The sequence below is a fragment of the Equus quagga genome, chromosome 18 (genome assembly GCF_021613505.1).
Source record: "Equus quagga isolate Etosha38 chromosome 18, UCLA_HA_Equagga_1.0, whole genome shotgun sequence".
Taxonomy (NCBI): domain Eukaryota; kingdom Metazoa; phylum Chordata; class Mammalia; order Perissodactyla; family Equidae; genus Equus; species Equus quagga.
Window position 1 is genome coordinate 11,742,828 of NC_060284.1, and position 19,857 is coordinate 11,762,684.

A 19,857-nucleotide genomic window follows, 5' to 3' on the forward strand; every position below is an offset into this window, starting at 1 on the left:
AGATAAATTATATAGACCACTGACTATGCCGTCTCCGACATCAAATTATCAAATATATATTAAATGTTAATTATGTGTCAGGGATATTTTTCCTTGCTCTCAGGTTTCTCCAGTCTAGCAAATGATAAACAAGGAAAAAAAGTAATTGCAATAACTTGTGACTGGAGTGCAGTAAGCAAACTACAGAATGCCACGGAGCAGTCAACAGAGGGACTAACAGAAGCAATGCGATCAGGAAAGGCCTCTCAGGGGAAGGGACATGTATACTATGACCTGAGAGAAGAATAGAATTGGCCTGTTCATACTTCTTTATCTGTTTTTGAGAGGGGTAGGAGGAGAGAATGTGAGCACGGAGTGTATTTTGGCAGTGGGAACAGCATTTGTGAAGATTGGTAGGAGAGAGTGCCTGGTGCATGGAAGGGCCTAGAAGAAGCCCAGTCTCAAGTGTAGTCTGTGAAAGAAAGAGTGGCCTGGGAAATGTCTAGATTTTAAGCTCACTTACAATCTTTTATGAAAATATTCAGGTACCTTCTTAGAAGTTAAAATGCTGATCCAAAATAAGATCCATAATCTCTTTCAGAGAAGAGAGGAAGTGGTGAAGTTGTGTGTGTGTGTGTGTGTGTGTGTGTGATGGGTGAGGGTAAGCATTCCACTATTTGGCTAGCAAATGACAAAGTTGGCTCTAGACTCTGATGAACAGTAAGGAAGAGGGAAGGAAAAAAACGCAGTGTCTCCCCACAGATCACTTTCTAGTAATAAGCACTATAAATTAACGGAAAGTGGTGATTCATATAAAAGCTTTGCTTAACCATAAGTAGTGCACATTGAACTGTATAGAATTAATGCAAGAGGGAACGGGAGAAGAGAAAGTTCACAAGTGAATTAACATCGTACTAATACCTCACAGACACTAATCTACTGTGAACCTGAAAAAAAGTTAAATTGATTTCAAAACTTTAGTATTTAATCCTATGTTTTATATTCTCTTTAAACAAATATTTCTGGGAAATGTTTTTTTATTGATACAGAAATGACACCACAAACAATATTATTATATCAATCTGATAAAGAGTAAAAAGAATGTGTTTATGTAGTTAGCCACACTAAATAAACCTTTCCTTTCATGGCTCTTAGTAGAAAAATAACATCAGTGACAACCAAAATACTTACATAAAGGCATATTTTATAGCCCATAATAAGACATTAGCTAAAGCAGTGAAACAATCTTCAAAGTTTTCCAGTGAATAAAAACAGAAGATAATTTCTGAGTTAAGCATAAAGCTCAACATAGGGCAAAGTATAAAAATTGGACAACGTTTTAACTTGGTTCCCGGCTCCACGATTAACTCACCATGATCTGCATTAACCCAAAAGTCAAGACATATGGCCACCAGGGGCCCCTGGTCAGTGTGAGTCTGAAATGGTTTGATAAAATTTACTATACTAGAAAGACTTTTGCAAATTGAAATTGAAAATAAAACCTAAATGGATGAAAATGTGCTGCCCATTCAATCATGATATCTAGGACAATTTAATGGAATTATTAAAGGAGTATTTAGAGAATATGTACAATTACTCTCTTTAGCCAGGACAAATATATTTCATAATCCATTTCTGCATTTGCAAGAAAAGTTTTCTTTCTTTGATCTTTCTTTCTTTCATGATAATGAGGTAGGTATCCAGCACTGAACACTACATTTCAAATGTAATCTCAGTAGACTTACAACATGCAAAATTTTTATGATCCTCTTTATAAAATGATGCTTCTATTTAAAGCACTCACTTTCCTCAGTGTGTTTTTTGCCATAATGTACCATGAATTCATCTATAATTTGCATATTCCTCTCACTGATAGAACACGTGCTTATGCTGCTCCCCAGGTGCCTCTCTCCTCTGATAATTATGGTTTTCTTAGCTTTTCTAAGCTCTCTTGGTTTCACTTTTATTTTTATTTTTTACTTTTTTAAGGAAGATTAGCCCTGAGTTAACATTTGCTGCCAATCCTCCTCTTTTTGCTGAGGAAGATTGTCACTGAGCTAACATCTATGCCCATCCTCCTCTATTTTATATATGGGACGCCTGCCGCAGCATGGCTTGATAATGCCTTGATAAGCGGTTCTAGGTCTGCGCTGGGATGCAAACTGGTGAACCCCAGGCCAGCTGAAGCAGAGCATGCAAACTTAACCGCTACACCACCGGGCCCGCCCCTGACTTTTTCCTTTTGACTCTTGCTATCCTTCCTGTTCATATTTTCCACCATTGCTGCCACTGTATGTAATTTTTCTGTCATTTGCTATTTATGACTTTGCCTAACTTACTCTGATCAATTGTTAGTCTCAAAAAAAAAAATCCAAGATGAATTTTAAATTACTTCGATCCCATCGGTTTTGTTTAATTTGTTTTAACTGTGTAGAGCAATAATAGGGATTTTAATGAACACTGTCTTAATTGTTTCTCTAAATCCTCTAAAGTGATATAATGATTTAAATTGTGTCCAGGCTCTCAATTTATCATACGCTCAAGCTTAAATAGTTATTTCTGCTCCAAGATGTTAAAAACGCTACAAGTGGCAAGACCTATCTCAAGTCATGCTGTGTTCAAAAATCCTTCTGTGGCCACCCAATGTAACCCTGTCCTCTCTTAACTTATATACTATGTGTTTTTTTGCACCTTCGTTTGACACTTATCAAAAGCTCCTTTGTAGAGTAAGTTATATTTTTGAATATGAAATTAGGTTATAAATTCTTTGCAGACAGGAGCCGCTGTATGCTTATTTTATGGACAACCTGTGTCCAAATCACTTTTTTGTGTGTTTTTTTGTAAATTCAAGGGCCTAAACTCAGCAGATTCTGATTTAGTTGATCATGAGTAGATTCTGGTAATTGAAATGTTTAAATGCTCTCTGAAAGTCTGATTTGTAAATTATCTCTAGAGCATCAAATACCTTGTGTAAATGACTAATGCTAGTAACTCCAAGTAACGCAAAACCTCTTGAGTTATAGGCAAATTTTTAAAGGGAATATGAGGAAAATAAAGAGATTAAAAATTGTCTGAGTCTGTCTTGGTGGTGCAGCGGTTAGGTTCGCACGTTCTGCTTCAGCAGCCCGGGGTTTGCCAGTTCGGATCACGGGTGCAGACATGGCACCGCTTGGCAAACCCTGTTGTGGCAGGTGTCTCACATATAAAGTAGAGGAAGATGGGCACAGATGTTAGCTCAGGGCCAGTCTTCCTCAGCAAAAAGAGGAGCATTGGAGCAGATCTTAGCTCAGGGCTAATCTTCCTAAAAAAAAAAAAAAGTTGTGTGAATTATCCTTGCATGGAATTTCAAAATGCTGCATGTTTTAACTGCAGAACTGGCAATGGCTTCATCTACATTCACCTTACCTCTTTTCCAGACCTTTGCAATGTTTTCCTTACTGAAGAGATTGATTCTACTCAATTCAATTGGTTCAATCCAATTCAGTTTGTTCAGTTTTGTTCAATTCAATTCAATCCAAAACTATTAAATTTATGTCTATACCTGGAGCTGTATTAGGCTGTTGGGAAAGCAAAAATGAATAAGACATAATTCCTGCTCTTAAGTTGCTCCAAGCCTAATAGGAGAGACAAAGGCATTAACCTTATCTTCTGTAATAGGTGCTTTAATAGAAGTACGTGTTGCATTCACACAGACTGTACTTAGAGTAGGACTTAAGTGTGTTATCAGTTTGTTTTATTTTCTTGCTGCTCTTGAAATATTTATATATATGTGAGAGATAGATACAATGTACATATATGTATATAAGGTATACATATGTACATATATGTAATGTCTACACACACATGTATAACTGTAGTACATATTTACCAAATATAAATATGTTTGGCCATCAAAAAGGAACAGGTGTAACAGCCACCCTTAATAACATTAAAGGATGCAGCCCTGATATGTCATTTCAAGATGATTTTGTGGATTAGTACATATCCAGACTCAATAGAAGAATTGAGAATTATGAAATAGTTCAAAGAGAAGAATTGTGGTCTTTAGAGGATTCATAGGTAACTATTGTGATTAGCTAATAAGTTAACTATTATGTAGCTAAATAAAACGTATGCCTTTCAGCATCATGGGAAATGAAAGTTTCAGAAAGATGATGATGGAACTAATTTGTTAAACCTCAACTAATAACATGCACTCATCTCTCATTCTATCCCTAAGGCCCTCACAAATTCCAAATGCTTTGTACTTTGTACTTTGTCCTTCAGCACAGGCTCCATCATTTCTTCCTGGCTGCATGTATGAAGTAGGGAAATATGGGGACAATTTTAGGGGACTGTCTGTCTACTCAAACCTAGGCCTCAACTTGGGAAACTCTGAGCAGCATTCAGGAAATGGTATCGCTTGGTAAGACAGCTTAAACAATTAGACTCCAGACTTGAAATTTAAGTCCAGCATATTCTGCCATGGCTTAATAGATCTAAGCATGAGGGACAGCCAGCTTAGCAGCGTCTTTGCCTCATTTGCTTTAGCTCTCCGGAGCTGGTGATCTTAAATGGTAAGGTAAGATTTTTAGACTGAGCTAAATCTACTAACTCACATCTTTTTTTCCTCATTAGTATGAAGCTCAAGTGACCACAATTATGGATTCAAGAGACAAAGCAGGATACTGGATACAATGAGAACAACAAGGAGAAGGTGGTCATAATAGTTTATGGAGTTGTACAGACTCCTCAGAGGTGCCGACACCTAAATTGAGTCCTGAAGTAGGAATAGGACTTTTCGTGGGAGATAAGGGCAAGAATGGTAGAGGCAATCGCTCTCCATCTTACCAGACTGGGAAAGTACAATACGCTACATGCTTATTTCAAATGCAGTGGTTACTTCTGAAAATGGCTTTACATGAAAACAAATCATCTTGAAATTTATAACAATTACAGTCTACTCTTGATAATCCATATTAAAGACAGAGAGTAAAGTTGTAAAGAAAACATATGCAACTTGTTCACAAATTCTAATTGAAAACATAAATGTTTTTATATACATTTTGATTATTGAACTTGAATACTGGGTGGGAAGGGTATGTTATTTGAATGCTAATAAAATATGATATAAATCTATTAGGACATATGTTGATTATATAAAATTGGAAGCACTTAACTTGGGTTTATTATCAAAAGTCTGCCTGGCATTAAGGATGCACTCAAATATTACTTGCTGTAACAAGTCCTCTAATAATTGGCTTCAGAAGCAGGAGTTCCTGCAACAAGAAATCAGAAAACTGTGTGGCCCCACAAACTTTGATTTTCTGTTGATTCACCCAACCAAATGTATTGATCCATTAATGAAGCTGTGGGTAAAAGTTGACTTTTTTGTATCCCCAACAGCTTTACACTAATTTAACCATAGCACTCCTTTTAATTTATAGTCAGGACATTCAAGATTATATTTATATGAAATTTCAGCTGTGAAAGGAGTCAGCCTAGTTCCACAAATATCGTATAAAATGGGGGTCCGGCCCCATGGCCAAGTGGTTAAGTGAGCACGCTCCAGCCCAGGATTTCACCACTTCGGATGCTGGGTGCCGACATGGCACTGATCATCAAGCCATGGTGAGGCGGTGTCCCACATAGCATAACCAGAAGAACCTACAACTAGAATATACAACTAAGTAGTGGAGGGCTTTGGGAAGAAGAAGAAGGGAAAATAAAAAAGATTGGCAACAGATGTTAGCTGGGTGCCAATCTTTAAAAAAAAAATGGATAGAAAATGTTATATAATCAAGTCAATGTAAGGTTGTAATATCTGATTGCTAGGATGCTGAGCTGGACAATGTGGACAGAAGGGAGATCATGAACCTTTGAGTACATGCCAAAGACTGATGCCATTTCTGACACTGATATGATATAAGATGGCAGGAGGGGGGCATAAAAGTCTATAGCAGGTTAACCATTGTCACTATTCTTCCACTAAGATATAGGAGGAGATGTAACAAAAATAGTGATAACTGTGCTTGGACAGACTCTTTTCTGAGATTGTTTCTGCTTGGAGGGTCTAAGCAAAGAACTGGTCGTATGGAATCACTTAGCAGGCTCTCTAACAACATGTTATATAATCCACTTTTTGAACCTTTAAGTAATTTTTCCTACCTACATCAAATTAGTTTTCTTTTTACTTTGAGGAAAGCAACAAGTGGATAGTTGACAAGTGAAAAGAAAACTAATGCAATGTAAGTAGAACTAACTAGTTTTGTTTCCTTCCTCCACCTCTTGTTTGTTTGTTTTTTAAGGGACAAACTTCAAACATGAAAATGTTATTTTCCCAAAGACAATCTTAGTTATTAGTTGAACTAAAATTAGAACACAATGTTATGTCCTTACCAGCCAGCTGACTCTTAGGAGGGGAAAATAAGGTGAAGGAGAAATGGAAGTGGCCTGAGTCATGAGGTTTAGATTATTCTGATGGTTTTAATGCCTCAAAGAAATTTTTTCTGATTGGAATGTAAGCTTTCTTAGATGCACTTTCTTATCACTGTCATGTGTATCTCGGTCATAGGGCGAATGCTGTATCACAGTTGCCTCTGTACTTGTCTGTCCCTGGTCCCCATGAGCTTTTTAGAGTGCTTGGTACAATTCATGCTTATTGAATGAATAGATGATTCAATCAACCAATGAAGAGCTGAACTGACAATTGAAAGAAATCTTATCAATTTGGAAAAGGAAGTTTTAGCAAATGACAGATATGACTCATCAATATTTAGTTTAGATTCTTTAATAAAACTTTACTTTATGTTCACCTAGCAACAAAAGAAGGCACAGGAAAGATTAAGATCTTTGCATTGGCAGTTTCAGTATACTGGAAACAAAAATAGCGATATTGGGGTTTTTTATTTCTTTAATAAACTCTCACAGAGATACTGAGAATACCTGTTTAAATTACTGTGATATTGATTTTTTTCACATTTACTTTCATTATTATATATTCTCAAGTCCTATTCGTTTTTGAGGATTAACCTGAATATTATCTCAATAATGTTCAGATCATAATGATGATTTATATTTCCATCCAACATAGTATAAATTTAGATATTCTAGTGGAAAAGAAAACTTGTTTGACAAATAAGAATCTTACAATTTATGCTTTTTTAAAACCAGAAATATATTGTTTAAAAAAGAAATTAATCAGGGGCCAGCCCAGTGGCATAGTGGTTAAGTCCACGTGCTCAGCTTCTGCGGCCCAGGGTTTGCCAGTTCAGATCCTAGGTTCAGTCTTACACACTGCTCAGCAAGCCATGCTGTGGCAGGCATCCCACATATAAAATAGAGGAAGATGGGCACAGATGTTAGCTCAGGGCCAGTCTTCCTCAGCAAAAAGAGGAGGATTGGCAGTGGATGTTAGCTCAGGGCTAATCTTCCTTACCATAAAAAAATAAATTAATTAATCAAAGAAAAATTTTAATTGAATAATTGTAGACATCTTAGACAATGCTAAATTTTTCTTTTAGGTAACTTTGTTTCAATATAAGTAATTTAACATTTATTAAAAAGAAGGGAAAAAGTCTAAATATTTACCAATTAGTAAGTCTTATTTAAAGCAATGATTCTCTTAATTGCTTATCAACCAGATGCAACACATCAAAAATCTAAACTTCCCTAAAACTTGGGAACATATTAATAAGAACTCATATATGATGAAAGAATGGTCTAGGTTGTGGTAAGAATTGTGCATCACTTTTATTTCATGATATGTGTTCTTTATGATTTCTTTGTTGGACTCGTAAAGGTAGAAAAGTGTCAAGGTCAATTTTTGTATTTTTCATCTTGAAAGCATCCTTTTAAATATTTATAAAATGACAAGCATAAAATATAAATAGCAAATGCACAAGTGTAGATTGAGATAAATAAATCATATGAACCCAAAATAAAGGAATTCAGAAAGAATGTAAATAGCCTTATTGAAGGACTATTAGTACATATCTCTGTATGTGCTGAAGCGGTCTGATACATCAGTTGAAAAGATGGAGCTGTTATCATTAGATTTAGGCAAGTCAATAGAACACAAGGGTTGGTCAAAAAGGAATAGTTGAAGAAATAAGGTATTTACTAAATTTACCCTGATATTTTGAATGAAAAAAAGACCAAGCAAGTATAAAAGGAAAAAGTGCTTACTATTAGTTCGGTATTCCTCAGAGAAGGCTTTTCCTTATAAGTTCTAAATATTCCTTGGAAAACTCAAGTGGTCTTGTTAAGGAATTACTATCTTTTGGTCTTATTTATTGTTTTATATTTTTTCCTTAATTTTCAAAAATTAATTGACTCTTTTGTTACAAGTTTTAGATTTACAGAAAAATTGAGCAGAAAGTACAGAGAATTCCCATATACTCCTTCCTCCCCTCGCACCCCCTGCCCCAGTTTCCCCTCTTACTAACATGTTAAATTGGTCTGGTCCATTTGTTACCATTGATGAACCAGTATTCATAAATTATTATTAACTGAAGTCCATAGTTTACGTTAGTGTTTTACATTCTATTGATTTTTCAAAATGCATAATGTCATGTATCCATCATCACAGTATTATACAGAATAATTTCACTACCCTAAAAATTCCCTGTGCTCCACCTGTTCATCCCTTCCCCCTCCCCACTTCCCCTGGCAACCACTGATCTTTTTACTGTCCCTATGGTTTTACCTTTTCCAAAATGTCATATATTGGAATCATATAGTATGTAGCCTTATCTGACTATCTTCTTTCACTTAGTGATATTCATTTAAGGCTCTGTCATGACTTTTCTTGGGTTGGTAGCTCATTTCTTCTATTGCTGAATGAATTTCCATTGTATGGCTGCACATACAGTTTGTTTGTTTATCCATTCACCTATGAAAAGGCATCGTGGGTGCTTCCATTTTTGTGATTCACTTTTACAATATGAGACTACATGCACAGCCAAATCATCTGTTGCCCCAGTGATTACCACAGGATAGAACTCTAAGAGAATGTGAAACAATCTTCTTTTTCTCTTTACTCCAGTTATCGTCTTCTCCTTTCTCTTACATGGAATTCAAAGTCTCAAAAACCTTCAGGCAAGTAGGCATCTCACTTTAAGCAACCTTGGAATAGTGCTCCTCGAAGTATGCCTCAAGTAGCATCTACGTTAGAATCACTAGGGGTGCCTGTTAGAATTCAGATTCCTGGGCCCTACTTCTGATCTACTGAATCAGAATTTCTAGAGATGGAGCCCTGGCTTCTAAATTTTTATAAAGCTCCTCACCTAGGGTCTGCTCTCACTAAAGTTTGAGAAGCTGACTACTTGTGTATTTAGGTTTTGTTTTTTGATACTATGAGATAACATGCTTCCTGCTTTTCTGGAAGTCTCAGAACTGAAAAGAGTAGGATTCAATCTAGAGCATGTGGCCAACTCAAGATAGAAGTAATGTTTACAGAAAGGTACTGAGTAGTGGCAAAAATATTTCCTGCTTCCATGTGGATTCCTCCAACATTGTTTAGGAAAGGAAAGCAGGAGTCTTATCTTGGATCTTTACTTAGTCCAGCCTTTTTTTCACCTCCCTGAAGGCACTCAAGAGGTTTACTCCACCCATGACATAGATTCACATTCATGACAAAGGCTTCTAGATATTGTTCCTTTGGAAGTAGGAAGTTGTTATATTTCAGTAACATTTAGTATTTTAAGTATTGAGACCATCATTTCCTGCATTTTTATGTTGCTATCCTCCCCCTTTTTTTTTGAGCAAAATTTATTGCCTCAGAGTGTAGAAAAATTCAATTGAGTTGCTGATTTGTTTTTCAAATTTATGGCAGAAATTGAAGCTTTGAAAGACGAAGCTTTCATTTGTAAGAGCTGGCCTTTTTGAGAGAATAAAAAGCCTTTTGAAAATCAAAAGGAAAAGTCCTAAAAATCAGTGTATCAAATTTATGTCTCAAACAGGAAATTGGAAAGACAATGCAAGATGATAGAAGAACTAGCTTTTCCTTCGCTGGTAGAGGAAATACACACATACACACTGGTTTAATATTTGAGGTAGTAGAGAGAGAAAGAAGAAAGAAGATCAGGAAAAATAGACTTAGCTGTCCTCAAGAAGGCCTACAGCCCTACCTCCCATCCCTGTCCCTCTGGATTCAAGGTATGGAAACCATGACTGTTTTAGGGAAATCTGAGAGAAGGGAGAGCTTGTTCTTTACTTCGCAAGGTGTAGCCCTGGGAGATTGCAAGCCTCTTAAAGAAGATTATCCAGTATGGTTTTCAGAATTGTACTAAATGCTTGGTCTTCACTGCCAAGCACTGAAGAAGTCAGGTGCCTACCTGAGGGCAGCTTGTCTTGGGAAAACAAAGACTTTCCACCCTGAGGAGATGGGGGACAGACAAGTGCTGAGAGAAAGATGATGCAGCTGAAGATGTCTAGTCTTCAAACAAGGAAAACACAGAATGCTTAGGCCAAGTAACCAGAGGCCCCCCCAGTATAGCAAACATCAACAGACATGGCAGCATGTACTGATGAGGAGAGATAAGGAGAATTATATCCAGGGGAAGACGGAGATGTTCATGAAATCAGATACCTACTTCTCCAACTATATCTGATCAGTATGGAAACCTTGCCTCTGGAACTTAGATCACCTTTACTGAGAAAAAGATGTGGGGAATTCTAAATTTGTCTAAGCATTTGCTTCAAAAGAAATAGTTGTTTGAACATTCAACTATAATAAATATGAAATCCGTACCTGTTACATTACAGCTATAGCCTCTGGATGGGAATTTCAAGATTCAAATCTATATCTTCTAGGTATAATTACATTTTCCAAAAGAAATATATAGTTAAAATCAGATAACCTTTCTTTCTAGATTTTCCATTTATTCTACATCATACCCTGCATTCATTTATGTCAGTAGAAATTCTCATATACAAAGAGAAATGTCCCCATTAAGTAAATGGAAGGTGACTAAGAGAGGAATTATGGGAGACGTATCACTAATAATATCTAGCTTGAACTTTAGAATTATACAGCCCACACTTGGCTTCAGACTCCTCTACCTACTAAGAAGTCTGGATTTTCTCATCTGTAATATGGAAATAATATATACCTTGCAGGATTGTATGAGGTATAAATGACAAAACATACATAAAGCACTTAGACTAGTGTCTGGCACACAGAAAACATGGAAAATGGATTATTATTTATAATCTTATTGTTCTCATCATTATTATTTTATGAATTACTGTCTATAGAACTCAGTGTCTTAGATTCTTATCTATGATTCTTACAGTCAACATAATCAAGTAGTATAAATTAATCATGGTCTATGTTGAGAATTTCTGCTTACAAACATAATTTTGTAGCTCTAATATAGGCAAAACCTACACTAATTTCTATTAGTAGTATGCTATAGGGTGTGAGTTTCCATTATTTGTAGAGAGAGACAAATTCCATCACCAGTCACTCTTTTCCAACTGCCGTTACTCTGGCTCAGGAGAAAATGATCCTGAAAGAAGATCTAGGTAGTTTTAATAGCTCTTTGTGAACCTAAGATGAAACTGAACCACTTTCTAGGTTTACCTCTTAAAGAAATGGCCCATGAAGGTGTGTATGGGTATACAATCAATTGATGGAGGCAAATAATCCTATTGAAACATTTACTGTTTATTTTCGATACAGCTCTTTCAAACAGACTGATTACTTCCCTTTATGATTTCACCCTTGAAAGCACAAACTATTTTGTCCTTTGTCATTGTTGCATGACATTCTGTTTGACAGTCAGCTTATTTTTAGCCAGACTATCAAAGTATTTTTCAACTGAACTGTCACTGCACTTGAACTTGGAATCTTGTAACTGACGAACTGCACTGGGGAAAAGAAGGAACTTCTAACAAATGGGAAATTATAAATCCAGACCAACGCAAACTTGCACTGGTAATTATTCTTATATCCTTAAATATAACATGGTTTAATACTAATTATGGATAATTAACATTTCATTGGAATATCTGTTAATTTTTACACACAGGATAAGATAGCATATTATACAAAAGTACTAAGAAGATTATCTGAACTCAAGTTATTTTTCATCGAAATATCTTTAAAGAAAATAGAAAATTTCTTACAAAACTATATTAGTTTCTAGGTATAATTTTATAGAAAAGATTGTGGCGTACTGCTGAATATACAAATTTTAGAATTATATCTCAAGTATCTAGTATTTAAAGCCTAAAAACTCTTGTCTAGAAACTAGAGATTGCTATAATTAAAATGCAATAAAATCAAATGAAATAAGTCAAATATTTTCTTCTATGTAAATATATTATCCAATATCAAATGGGTTCTTAATTGCTACAATTCAATATGATTGCATTTTAAATATAAACATCTGCATTTTAAACTCACAATCAGTAATTTAAATTAAGTATTGTAGAATTCAGAATAAAACCCAGAGTTTTAATTACTTGTATGTTATGATCTGTGTCTACATTTTGCAAAGCTCAGCTATGAATCAATCTCATTTGCTTTCCCTTACTAGATGAATGGAAGAAGAAAGTCAGTGAATCTTATGTTATTATAATAGAAAGATTAGAAGATGACCTGCAGATCAAAGAAAAAGAACTTGCAGAACTAAGGAATATATTTGGGTAAAGTTGTCAGAGTTATTATTTCTTGTATAAGTGTCTTCATCATTTATCTTGTTTTTAGATATATCTGTATTTAAAAGGACAACCCATATAACCTCAGATGTAACCGGTTGTGTTCTAAGCCTTAGAATGTAAGATAATCCCTTCTTGACCATTCATTTAACTCCTAAAAGGCAAATATCTCCTCTCCTTAAAATATGACTTGCATATTGCATGCTCCCATCACTAAAGTTTAAAATGAGAGGAAACGTAGGGCTGGCCTTTGAACAGAAGCTGTTGCTGATCTGAATGATCTTCTCTGGAATTAGATAATTCTTGTAAGTCATGCCAGCAACAAACAGCAAGACTTCTCTTCCCAAATGGTACTAGCATATTGGCCACATTGTTCTCTTTGGACTACTAGGTAAGTCCAATTTTAACAAACCCTCTGATCTCTTGATATTGAAAAGCTGTCTCTTAATGGAACTGAGTATTGTTCTGCCCCTGAACAATCATATAACAAGGTGTAATATTGGCTTCAGGTTTTCAGTGGATTTTGTTCCATGATAACAAGAGAAAAATAATCTGGCATAGTGTCACAACCTTGGAAGACACAAAATGTTCAGAAAAGAGGGGCAGGACCCTTATATACACAAGCAACCTTCTGGAGAAATTGAATCTGGCACTGAGAAACTAGATGCATTTTGGAGGGTCAGTTTAAGTTAGCTGCCTGACTGAGGAAAAGTTCCATGTCGGCCAATTAGCCATGTTCGCTAACAGCTGTGTTGTTCATGTAACACACTCATGACAAAAAATCTCCTGCTGTTTTACTTGGAAAACAAGGGTAAAGTAATGACCAAATTGCATTATATTTTTCAAAAGAAATTTCAAATATAGTAAACATACGAAGCTCACATAACTGGCAACTAAAATTATCCATGTATAATATAGTTTATATGAAATTTATGAGTGGGTTAATGAGATCTTCACAAGTGTTCAGTTTACGGTTTGGGAAATAGTTGATTCTCTGTGTTATTTGGCCCAAAATGATTAACTCAGCATTGATACTCATGATGAGATACTCTGAGCTGAATTTTGTAAGTAGTATCACATGCTCAGTTATGGGAAAACATTTGAAATGCCTACAGAGATGTGACTGGCACTTTGGTATAATAGATTTATACTACGTATTTATCTTGTTGGAAAAGAGATACGAATATAGAACTTAATCATAAGCCTTATAGCTCTTATTGACTCAGATAAATATGCCAAATGAAATGTGATTAAATTGAAGAGATTTTCCTCAACTTTGTAAAGTCAAAACCTCATTTACTATTTTTTTTAATTTAAGAAGTATTGTGCAAATATGTCAAAACTAATTTAAACAAACAAAACATATCCTTTAAAGGAATAAGCTTAACAATAAGTATGAGATGTTTTTCTCATTCCATGTCAACAACCAGCAGCTGTTTCTACAGCTCCTGCTATAGCTGACTTTTCCTACATTTCCACTATATGTAATAAATGTGACCTCCTTTTTGCTGGTTAGTAATGGGGGTGAGAGGCAAGAATCAGTGTTAGGGAGAGTATAGTTTGGAATTTATGTGCCAGCTGTATTCAACGTGTTACTCCAGACACATCAAATACAAGACATTATTTAATCCTCACCATGACCCTGTATAGGCGATATTATCAATTCTGGTGGATAATAAACTAAGGACTAGAGACATTGTACTTTGTCAAGATCATAAGGTCAGCAGGTACTGGAACTGTCATTTGTAGCAAGGTCTGCCTGACTACCTAGAGAGGACTCTTCCTACCACACCCTGCTTCTTGCTCCAGGAGTTCACAGTCTGGTTGAGGGCAAACATATATAACCAACTCACAGAAGACAGTCCATGACAAGTGCTAAGTAGAAGGAAAAACAAGGTGGTTTTCGAATACGAAAAAAGATTTAGGGTCTTGATTTATTCATTGATTTTGGAAAGTGTTCCAGATAAAAGGCATAGTAAGGTAAAGCTATATTGGCAAGAGTGGATGAGTATCATGGAAAGTCCAGGGGAGGCAAGAAAACTAATATCTTGACCATTTTATCAAAGTTGAGTAAGAAAGCTATGTCAGTCAGTGTAAGGGTTTTGCAGTCATACAAACAGATTTAAATCCAGTTTCTTCTATTTACAAACTGTGTGTCCTTGGATATATTACTTAATCTTCTTGAACCTCATTTGCTTCTGAAAGGTTAATAATAACAGGATATTTGCAAAATGATGTCAATTAAATGCTAAGTACAGAGCCTAACACACTACTGTGTTAATAGTAGGCATTGAATAACTGGAGGTTTCTATTATCATGACTAATTGGATAAATAAGGGCAATTTGAAAGACTAAAGACTTTGTTATCAAGTGGGAGTAACAAATAGTTTATTAAAAGTTAGGAAATGAGAACAGGATAAAATGTTTTTAAGTTAAGAGGATTTTTTAAAAGTAAAAGTGTAAAATGTTAGAACAATTCAAGGTAGTGCCAAAATCTGAAATATAACTTTTAAAAATTGTGATCAAGAGGGATGTGAAGAGTTTTTGGACTAGAGTATTAGAAGGCTCATCAAAATGGATGTCAAATTCCCTGAGAATAATGATAGGGCATTTTGTGGAGAGGAAGACCACTAGCCTGGTGCTGAAGCCATTAAGGAAGCTGTGGAGATGTCCCATTAGCCAGAAGTGGTAACAAGGGAGCTGAGAGGATTACCCACAGCCTAGAATCGTGTTCTCCAAGGGCTGAGGACCTCCTACAGTGGAGTAGCCGGCAGTGCTTGCCAAAATTTTAGACTCCATGATTCCACTCCATGTCAAAAGAATCAGAATCTCTGGGGATGATTTCCAGAAACCTGAATTTTTACCAAGCTCCCCAGGTAATACTTCTGCATGCTAAAAATGATACTTCTGCTAAAGTTTGAAACTACACTTCTAGAAAGATATCCAAGTTGCACTGAGAAATCTGCCTGAGGTGATATCAGTGAAGGATTGAGGAACATGAGAATAGAAAGCAAGCAACTAGTATGATCTACAGAGAGCCAAGGGAGCAAGCAAATACATACAGAACCCTCTGCTTTGTCTGGTCCCAGCAAGGCAGATAGCATCATTGGGAAAGAGAGTCAATCATGCCGAGGGCAAAGTTCTGAGGATTTTCTTTTCTCTAGAATAAAGTGATGGATGACAAGGAAAGAAAAGAATGGAGTGCTAAGAATATAAATTGTCTTACTCATTGACTCAAACACCAAAATTTTAAGGGTAGTCAGGAAGGTTAGACATAATATTGTATGAGACACATTTGAGTATGTAGGACATTTTAGGTGTTAAATAGATGTTAGAAACTTTTCCTTTCTCATCTTTATTTATGCCTTATATAATGTAAGGAGTTCTTCCGTGATGAACAAGTGTATTATGCTGCCTGATATCCAAGATTTCTTCAAACATGTAGATAGCAGGAAAACTGTATAAGAAACATTTAACACAAGAGTCACGGGTGGAGGATCACTGATGTAAATACAGTTTTGTCTGAGGGATTCTGGGAGTTTTTTGTTGTTTTCATTTGCTGACAAGTTTCTTTATGGTGTTCATGGTAGATACTAATACCATTCATTAGAAGAGATTTTCCAGAGTCAGCCCTGATGGCCTAGCAGTTAAAGTTCAGGACACTCTGCTTTGGCGGCCCACGCCTGTTCCTGGGCACAGAACTACACCATTCATCTGTCAGTGTCCATGCTGTGGTGGCAGCTCACACAGAAGGACCAGAAGAACTTACAGCTATACACATCTATGTATTGGGGCTTTGTGGGGAAGCAGGGGCTGAGGCAGGAGGAGGAAGAAGATTGGCAACAGATGTTAGCTTAGGGCAGATCTTCCCCTGCCAAAAAAAAAAGAGAGAGAGAGGGGCTGGCCCCATGACAAGTGGTTAAGTTAGCGCGTTCCACTTCAGTGGCCCAGGGTTTGGCCGGGCGGGATCCTGGGCGCAGACATGGCACCGCTCATCAGACCGTGCTGAGAGTGCGTCCCACATAGCACAACCAGGAGGACCTAGAGCTAGAATATACAACTAAGTACTGGGGGGCTCTGGGGAGAAGAAGAAGGAAAAAATAAAAAGAGATTGGCAACAGTTGTTAGTTCAGGTGCCAATCGTTAAAAAAAAAAAAGAGAGAGAGAGATTTTCCACACCATAATGCACCAAGCCTTCTGTCAGCTCAAATACACAATGTCTTGGTATAGCTTTCACCCACAATACAACCCAGAGCAATATAGTACTAAGCTTAGAAAAGACAAAAAGAACCAAACCATTATCTTGCTCATGTCAAATCATAGCATCTTTGGAATGAGAGCTTGATGCGGGAAAGAAGGTGAATGGAATGGAATGTTCCTTCACCTTCCACAATAAAGTTCCATTCACTCATAACTTTGGAGACAGGAAGAGAAGGGAGAAGAAGGAAGGAAAGAGGTGGTACATTGTAGTACCATTGTCTGATTATTTCCTTCTCTATGCTGTCTCTGATCTTTATGTTTATCCATATAATAACACTTACTACATGGTATTGTCTTTATCCATTTACAGGTCTGTCTAACCACTAGTATATGTGTTCACTTAAGGCAGCTTCTTTGTCTTATTCACTTTTATTTATATTTGTATTTATTTGTAATATCTATTTCTATAGCACTTGAAACAAACTGACAACTTAGTGCCTACCATATGCTAGGCATGCTACTAGGTATTTTAATACATGTTAGCTCAGGGCCAGCCCAGTGGCACAGCGGTTAAGTTTGCGCGTTCCGCTTCTCAGTTGCCTGGGGTTCACCGGTTCGGATCCTGGGTGCAGACATGGCACCACTTGGCAAAAGGCATGCTGTGGTAGGCGTCCCACATATAAAGTAGAGGAAGATGGGCATGGATGTTAGCTCAGGGCCAGTCTTCCTCAGCAAAAAGAGTAGGATTGGCAGTAGTTAGCTCAGGGCTAATCTTCCTCAAAAAAAAAAAAATATATATATGTTTTAGCTCATATAAGCCTAAATGTAAAGTGCTTTAGCACAGTGACTGGCACATGGTAAACACTCAAAAATGTTCGTTGAAAATTAATCGTCATTGTTTATGTTAACAACCCTCTGAGTTAGGTAATGCAATTGCCATTTTATACTCGAAGAAAATGAGCCTAATCAGATTAAACTGTCTTGAACTGGTCACACAGCTTGTATGGTTATGCTGGGGTTGCACCCAACTGTACTTAATTTCAAAATGTATGATCTTCATGATCTTGGTTCTCAACCTAGGACGGGGAAAGAGGTATGGATCAGAATTATCCTTAAAAAATGTTCACTTTCCTCTTGCCTCTTCACAGTTTTGTATATCCTGTGTATTAGAACTGCCCCTATGTGTGGGAGTAGTGGAATATGTTTTACACCCCCACTCACATACCCTGGTGATACGTGATCTTTGAAAACCAGTTATGTGATGGCTTTCCATATACAACTTCCAATTAAATTATTTTGTTTCCATATGTTTTTAAGTCATTAGAAATTTAAGAACTATGTTTTGCTAATTTCATTGTCAAGGCTACTTTTTGTCTGCTAAATATGTAATATGAAATTTGAACCTGTATGAGGAGCTTCCAGAGAAATTAAAATTTTCCAATATCATGGCTTTTTAACATAATCAAAAGAACCCTATTGTTTCTCATTTTTAATCTATTTTGGCAGTGAGTATATATGTCTTGGTCAATATTATGTAATATCTCATTTTGATTAGGTTTAATAAAGGAACAAAAATAAGTTAAAAGAATGCTCTTTTCCATGGGAAAGCAATATTTAGAGGAAATAAAAAAAAGGAAAAGGGGGGAAAAATGAAGGTTTTTTGACATGTACCTTCCTGATATTTTCTCCCTGAAATGTTGCTCTGAACTCAGCTGCAGTCCACCACACTTATTCTCCAAATGAAACATCTTCCAAAAACCTACTTTTTCAGAACAATAACCAATTATGGAATTTAGCTATTATGAAATAAATAGCTCCGGAAACATTTGAGGCTGACCTCATCTAAGAAGAGAGAAATTCCCCATGAAAGTGCTAAGTAGAATATGGGGAGTGGAGGGAAATGTCCTCCCATAAAATTAAAATAGAGTGAAAGTATTATTTGGCATATTTGGCTGGTGCATTTTACTAATTAGCAACAAAACAAACAGCAACAACAGCAAAAATACCTCAAACCGAAAAGCAGAGAATTACATTGCCCCAAGGCTGTCTACCACTCTACTTCTTTTCTTGCTTGTCTAGGTAAAACTAGTTAGGAATGACAATTTTACAGGAATATCTTGTGAAAACTTCCTGAAGCAGCTTGATCTCAATCTCTGTCTTTCTCTCTGTCTCAGTCTCTCTCTCTCTCTAGCTTGCTACCTCTCTTGCTCTCACTATCCCTCCCCGCTTTAGCCTCCTTCTATTCTTCCCTCCCATGTCATGTTGCCTCCACCTTACCTTTCTCTTTCCCTATCCCCCTTCTCAAATGCAAAGCAAAACAATAAAAAAGTGAAAACAATCAATATTGATGCTTTAGTAAAAAGTATTATTATAGCAGCTAATACTTAACAAAGTCTAACTCATTTAAACCTCACAATAACCCTATGAGATAAGAATTATTATTGCCCCATTTTTATCATCCTTAGCTATTCTTGCTCTATCTGCCACCAAATCTCTATAATGTTTATTGTATGAAAATATACTTCATATTGTTAGCTTGCAGATTTGATCTAGAAGATATTAGAAAAATTTGTTTCTAGATATTTCTTGGGGATATATCTTGGGAACAACCTTATTGATAATTTTTCTCTTTCTATTGTTTGGGGGGAAAATCAGCAGCAGCCACAAAGAACTACGCAAGAAGTTACAACCAGCTATTTGAAACCTAAATTATCAATTTTGGAAATTAGATGATCCATAAAGAATACTTACCTCTTTCTACCTTCTTTGCTTTTCCCTAAATTTCAGCCAATGAATTAATTTAAAAAAATGTATCTACCTATATGAATATCTTGGACAATAGTGTGTTATTTTTTGTCAAACTGTTCAAATATTACATTTTAATAAGTTTCCACTTGTGGTCTTGTCAGATATCTTCTTGATGAAAGGATGAGGTCATGAGAAAGAAGTTTAATTGGATCATAAAACTGCATATTTTTCTGAATAAAAGGTGAAGGCTAAGAAAAGAGTTCATTATGATACAAGAAAGAAAGT

General features: G+C 36.1%; 1 protein-coding gene across 4 annotated transcripts in view; it reads left to right on the forward strand.

The window, feature by feature from the left end:
• Nucleotides 1-19,857, forward strand: part of TNNI3K (TNNI3 interacting kinase) — a 298,830-nt gene that overhangs the window by 17,769 nt on the left and 261,204 nt on the right. For 2 of the 4 annotated variants that reach the window (XM_046645713.1, XM_046645712.1), the window contains exons 1-3: nucleotides 9,921-10,116; nucleotides 11,759-11,899; nucleotides 12,504-12,612. In XM_046645713.1, coding sequence (XP_046501669.1) covers nucleotides 11,860-11,899; nucleotides 12,504-12,612 — 149 coding nt within the window. In that variant the 5' untranslated portion in view covers nucleotides 9,921-10,116; nucleotides 11,759-11,859. Of the gene's footprint in view, nucleotides 1-9,920; nucleotides 10,117-11,758; nucleotides 11,900-12,503; nucleotides 12,613-19,857 lie in introns of those variants that run through there. The other 2 variants (XM_046645711.1, XM_046645714.1) reach the window with 2 other exon arrangements.